Here is a 6000-nt window from a genome sequence, read left to right on the forward strand (position 1 = left end):
ACAGTGGTAATTCAACCTCAACTATGGGTTCAAGAGTCTAAAATGAGTGTGTGGGGAATCTTTGTGGCATTGATATGCTCTTCACTACATTACATTCAAGTTGACCAAGTTTCCTATTCCTATACATAGTTTAGGACATCATATACATATCTCAATGCAAAAAATAGTACAGATACAGATCTTACCAAAAAGTAAATGCATTTTTACTTTTAAATATTACATGGTCAGAGCTGGATATTCTTTACTAGGCCTTTCTATGGCAAATTCCTCACTGAGCTGGGGGATGGAGAATGCATCCATCAAATACTTGGTTTTACAGCTGGGTGTTCAATACCTTGCACTGATGTTCTTTTAAAAATTCCCTTTTTTCAGCTCATTTTCCTCAGAATTGCTTTAGTCTTCTCTGGAAGAGAATGAAGCCTCTCTAGAGAGACCAGTCTCACAGTTTGAAAAACACTACTTTGGAGAAAAAAAAAGACTTTAAAAGAGACAAACACTCTCAGTCCAACAGGAGTAGGCCTTTAACAGAGTGGTAACTTTGTGTGATGTAGTTATAGCAATTATTATGACAAAGTGATAGCAGGAAACAGAAGGTACATAAAATGTTTTGAGATTTATTTATTTTTTTAAAACAAAATCCTGAGCTGTAGATGTGAGAGTCCTTTTACTGTCTGTATCTAATTTAAGAACAGAAATGTTTTCCCTTTGTTATTTCCATTAATCTGAATGATACCTCTCTGCACAAGCCTGCTTATGTACATTTAGTTTGAGGCAATTAGGTGGCAATGAAGGTGCTGTATTTGGTTATCTAAACACATTCAGGAAATTACCTTGAAAACATGTACTGGAACAACTCTAGGTATTAAGCAGTAGGTATTCCTACTGAATATATGTTCTAAAGAATATAGGTTGTCCACAGACCTTATGTCACAGCAGAAATGTCTTTTACTCTTTTCTTGAATTTTAGTCTGAATTGAGTCTAAATCTATTATTTGTTTTATACCAGTATGAATTTTTACAGAAATTATATTGATGTGTTTTTTTCTTTCAAGAAAATCAATAGGGTTCTTTATGTTTGCTTTTGTTACAATACAACATATCAGAATTAGCAAATGGCTCTATAAACAAGCCCATCTTAACATGCATAGCTGAACACCCTGCCGTCTGTCTTGTTGAAGCATAATTGCTATGATAGGGTAGCTTCTGGGAAAGCGGTTCCTTTAAATGACTCCATACTAATTTCCCTTGATGCTTAAAGCACAATGAGCAGGGAAGGATTCCCCAAATGTTTTCCAAAACACTCAGGTCCATCAATCAGATTAAATCAGTCCAAAGAAATGTGTAGAACTGCATCTCAAGTCTACCACAGTGAACGATGATGAATGTACATTTTCATCCTTCCTTGTTCCTTCAAAAAGTTACAGAAAATTCCACAGGAACAAAGGGTTTCCATTTCATTTCATAACGAGGAACACTGTGGAAAGCAACCCACCTGTCATTTTACTGAAAGATATGGGAACGCCTGTGGCAACACCTCCAGAAATTCAGCACTCGTTTCTTTTTTTGCTACTAAAATCCCCAAACCAAGCAAAACCTGGGTGATTTCCTTCTACAGTGACCAAATTATTTGATAGCAAGGGGCTGGTAAAAGAGAGTTCTGAGGATCTAATAATTAAAATTATTTCGCGTGCTCCTGAAACCCTGGCTCTTTATGTTACTAAGGAAGGAGTTTTTTCACTCTCTGAAGCATTAACGTAATTTCAGCCTCAGGATTACATTTGACTAAATATAGATACCTCTGCTCAATTGCCTGGGAAGGTAAACGGGAAGGAATTATGTCAACTGTCCCCGATGGCTCCCCTTCAACCTGTTGTTTGACTTCAATATTAAGTCAGTCTTTAGCCTTTAAGTGGGTGTGTTGCTGCTTCACATTAAGCAGGTATAATTACATTCTGCAGAGCAGCATCAGCGGCAGTGCCCAAACGTTCCTGGCAAAGCCTTTGTATGTAAGCAAAACACGTCGGATCGTCGCTGAATAACCATGATCCAGCCTCCAGCTTTTCGTATGTGCTGTCAGCCATGAAAAGAAAACACTTAAATGTCAAACGACATAACGGGCTACAGTGTATTTAACAAATGAGTCGCGGGTGTCGGCCCATCCCGGGAGCGGCGTGGCCGCGGCAGCAGCTGCCCCTCGTCCCGCAGTCCGGGCCCGGCTGGAGCGCGGCTGTCGGGGCAGCCCCGCCAGGGACCGGAGCTCCCTCCCCGCCGGGCCGGGCCGTGCCCGGGGCAGCGCCGGGAGCCGGGCACGTGCGCGGGCGGGACCGGGGGCAGGAGGCACCGGGGGCTCGGGGGTGGGCAGGCTGGAACTTTGGGTAGGGCGGCCACGCCGAGAAGCCCCCGCCCGCCCCGGGCTGTGTGTGCTGCCGGGCACAGCCCCATCCCCAGGAGCCGCGGATTCACAGCCCAGGAGAGCCGTGCGCCTTTCTCGCCCCGCTCCCTTCCCACAGAGGCAGCCGGGTGGCGTTGCTCGGTGGACCGCGGCAGCGGCAGGATCCGGGCAGAGGAGGGATGCTATCGGGCTGGTGTGGAGCCGCAGCCGCTCCTCCGGACCGGGCAAGACTCCTGCCCGGTTCCCGGCGGCCCGGGCTGGCCTTCTACCGCCTCTTCCTGCAGATACGGCCGGAGGCTATGGGAAGGAAGGCACCCTGCCGTGCCACCCAGGCGGGCGAGGGGACCGGGCCGTGGGCACCCGCAGGACGGGGAGGGCTCCAGCCTCGCCCGCCAACCCGGGGGCCGCGGTAGCCCTGCTCCCCCCTCTTCAGCCGCCCCCGCACCGAAAAGACAGCGAGAAAAATAAAATGGTGGGAACGATGTAAAGCGCCCTGGAAGATTTAAGGGAGACTCAGACGGTACAAACCGCAAGGGGAACCGTCATCCCGGAGGCAGGCAGACCAACCGGGAGCGAGGTGGGAGATGACAGAGGCTGTATCGGGGACAGGTGCTCAGATGCGAGCTGCCTCACTCCCTCCCTCTCTCCCTCACACACAGACTCGCATCTCTCCCAGCATGAAAAAGCGCAGGGCTAATGAGAGGCGAAGTGAATAATGGGGAAGTTGTTGTCTCCAGCGATGAGCCAAAGTAATGGGGCTGAGGCCAGCACTGAAGTTGTGTAACCAAATTCTCCCCCGTCACCCCCTCGTTTCTCCACCCTCCCCCATTGATTTTAAGGAGAAACCCAGCTGAGGTGGGGAGACTCTCTCCACCGCACACCCAGCAGAGAGGAGTCCTCTTCCCTCGGGCACGGGCAGGCAGCTGGCGGAGGTGTCCCCGGCGCCGCATCCCCGCCTCCGCGCAACTTGCGGGGAGCGGAGCCGGCTGAAAGCAGGCGGAGGCGGCTCTCCGCGACCACCCACTCCGCGCTCCCCCTCGAGCACGGCAAAAGCCGGGGAGGCGGGAGGAGGGGAGATCCAAACTTGCCAGCCCGGGGATTGTCCCTCACACGGCAGCGGGTGCCGTTCGTGCGTGCGCGGAGAGCGAAGTGTTCCCAAACTCCGGCGCTGCCCAGGCGGCTGGATGCGCACGGCTCCGCTCGCGGCGTCGCGGCGGCTGCTGCCCAACTCCAGGGAGCTGGTTTCTCCCGGGGGAAGTGACCGGCCGGGAGCAGAGCCCGAGGGGAACACCGGCGGGAGGTGGGAGGCAGGGAGAAGGGAGACCGGGCTCGAGGAGCCTGCTGTTTGCCGGCGCAGAAACGAAGCGAGGGAGAGAGCTCAACCGAGCGGCAGAGATTTAGCTGAGGGGTTATGAGTGCCGTAACCACAGCCTACACGAATGCAATGCAAGAAACCCGAATCTTCTTACCCTGAGCTGCAGTGAGGAGCCCCGCGCAGAGAACCAGCAGAGACTTGAATTTCCTCCACGCAGTCATGTCTGCAGTTATTCCACACACACACACACTCTCACACAAAACCCCCGGCGGCTCTTCTCGGCTGCGACCGTGTCCTCCGAGCGGCAGCGGGGCTAAGGACAGCGCCAAATAACCACCACAGGGCGAGGAGAGGCGGAGAGGAGCGGTCCGGGTCCCGAGCGCCGCGCAGCGCCCGGCGCCTCCTGCAGGACTGCGCGGGCGGCTCGCTCCGCTCTGCTCACAGACAGCATCAGTCCCGCGCCGCGGCGGGGCTGCGCCGCTCAGCGCCCGCGGAGCCCCGGCGCCGCCGGCCCGCCGCCCGCCCAGGGGAGGGAGGGCACCCGGGGAGGGAGGGGAGGCACGCCCGGGGCCGCGGGCGGCGAGGCATGCACGGCCGCCGGCGGGGAGAGCCGGGCAGCGGCGGCGTCGGCAGGAGAGGGATGCGGAGAGTGCGAGGAAGAGGAGGAGGAGGAGAGGGAGGAGGAGGAGGAGGAGGAGGAGGAGAAGGAGAGAAGAGGGAGGGAGGGATCGCGGCGAGAGTAGCGCAGGCAGCGCAGCGGAGCGGCTGCCAGCCACACGAGAAGCCGCCGCCGCCGCCGCCGGACTCAACCATCACTTCCCAGGGAGAGGGGAAGGGGCCGGCGCTGTGCAGCCGGAGCTCGCCCAGCCCGCAGCCTCTCCGCGCCGCCGGACAGCCCCGCACGGCCTCCCGGGGCGGCCGCGGCCTCGCCCCCCGCCCTGGCCGCGGCCCCGGGCGGCTGCTGCCGGCCGCCGAGAGGCCCCAGGGGAGCGACGGCTTTCGCCGGGCCCGGTGTCCCCCGGCGCGGAGAAGGGTAGAGGCTGTAGGGCTACACCTGCCCGGGAGGCTTCTGCTGCGATTCCCCGGTGTCCTGTCCCCCAGCTCTGCCTGCGGTTCACCTCCGCCAGCCCCATGCGGGGTGCGAGAGGTGCGGGTGCTGGGGTCCCTCGTCCTTGGTGAAATTACCCTCTGCTTTCGTCCCTGCTCTTGAGAGGGGAAGGCTTTCAGGTCCAAAATGTGCCCTGCTCGTTCCTTCTAAGTTGTTCATCAGAACAAGCTGTTGTTCCTGAGAGGAAGGAGACGAGCCAATTTCTCCTTGCAGAACACTGCTTTGTCTTTATGATGCCGTTCTCGAGAGCTCTTGTTGCCAAGAGGAATTTCTGCCATTAACAATCCTTTCCAAAAGTAAAGAAAAGCCAATCAGAATACGACATGGCAGTATGCACCAGAGGCTTCCCTACCACCAGCCTGGAGCAGGTTGGTTCCTTGAGCCTGAGGGAGAAGAAATGGTGATCCAAGGTTGTCATGTCACAGGTCCCTATGCTCCATGATCCCAGCAAAGGTTTCTGTGCCAGGCCTACCTTCAAACAGGTGGCAAAAACGTGCCCAACCCTGACTTTCAATCCAGTATGAATTGTCACCATCACTGCATGCTGGGCCTGACTCCATAATTAATGCTTACCTATATCCGTAATTAAAAGACAAAAGCTCATAGGAAGGAAAGACAGAAACACAAGCCCTTTTGGAAAGGTAGTTTCAAGGTTGTAATTATTCACTTACGACAAGTTTTCTTTCGTGGGGAAATATGCAAAGTTGTTTTCTCGTTGTAAGTTGCATGAAGGTAGTGAATAGGCGCTGAACGAGGTAGGCTGACTTTGTAATAAGCTCGTATTTAGATAAAAACGTTGTGGTTCTCACTCAAAAAAAAAAAAAAAAACCCAAAAAATTAGGAAAGCGGAGCCAGGCAGGATGCCGAGCCAGACGTGGCATTGCTGCCATCTCGTGGCAAGCTCTCCCTCCCTGCCGGGCCAGGCCTGCAGCCCCTTCACTGCCTTCCCCGACAGCTCCCAAACCCACTGCCCTCCAAACACTTTCACAGAAGGGATCTGGTTTTAGTTAGCATTCATCCATATTTTAAGAACACCTCCGGGACTCATTTCTTTCCATTCGTGAAAGTAAAATGGTGCTAATACTTGTTAGTACCAGACATCATGTAGCCAAGCTGCTGTGTAGAATTCCCCAGTCAGAGCTGCTCAGGCTCCTCCACTTATCCTTGTCAGAGGACTGGGGGGAG

At 54.2% G+C, this 6000-nt stretch overlaps 1 protein-coding gene across 2 annotated transcripts in view; it reads right to left on the bottom strand.

Moving 5' to 3' along the window:
* CSMD1 (CUB and Sushi multiple domains 1) overlaps positions 1 to 4586 on the bottom strand; it is a 1073555-nt gene extending 1068969 nt beyond the window's left edge. The window contains exon 1 of one of the 2 annotated variants that reach the window (XM_071442193.1): positions 3862 to 4586. In XM_071442193.1, the coding sequence (XP_071298294.1) occupies positions 3862 to 3928 (67 nt within the window). In that variant the 5' untranslated portion in view covers positions 3929 to 4586. The remainder of the gene's footprint in view (positions 1 to 3861) is intronic. The other variant, XM_071442195.1, reaches the window with a different exon arrangement.
* Between the last annotated feature and the right edge of the window lie 1414 nt (positions 4587 to 6000).

The sequence above is a fragment of the Agelaius tricolor genome, unplaced genomic scaffold, assembly GCF_023055355.1.
Source record: "Agelaius tricolor isolate 1412-34295 unplaced genomic scaffold, bAgeTri1.0.p SCAF_1, whole genome shotgun sequence".
NCBI classification, from domain to species: domain Eukaryota; kingdom Metazoa; phylum Chordata; class Aves; order Passeriformes; family Icteridae; genus Agelaius; species Agelaius tricolor.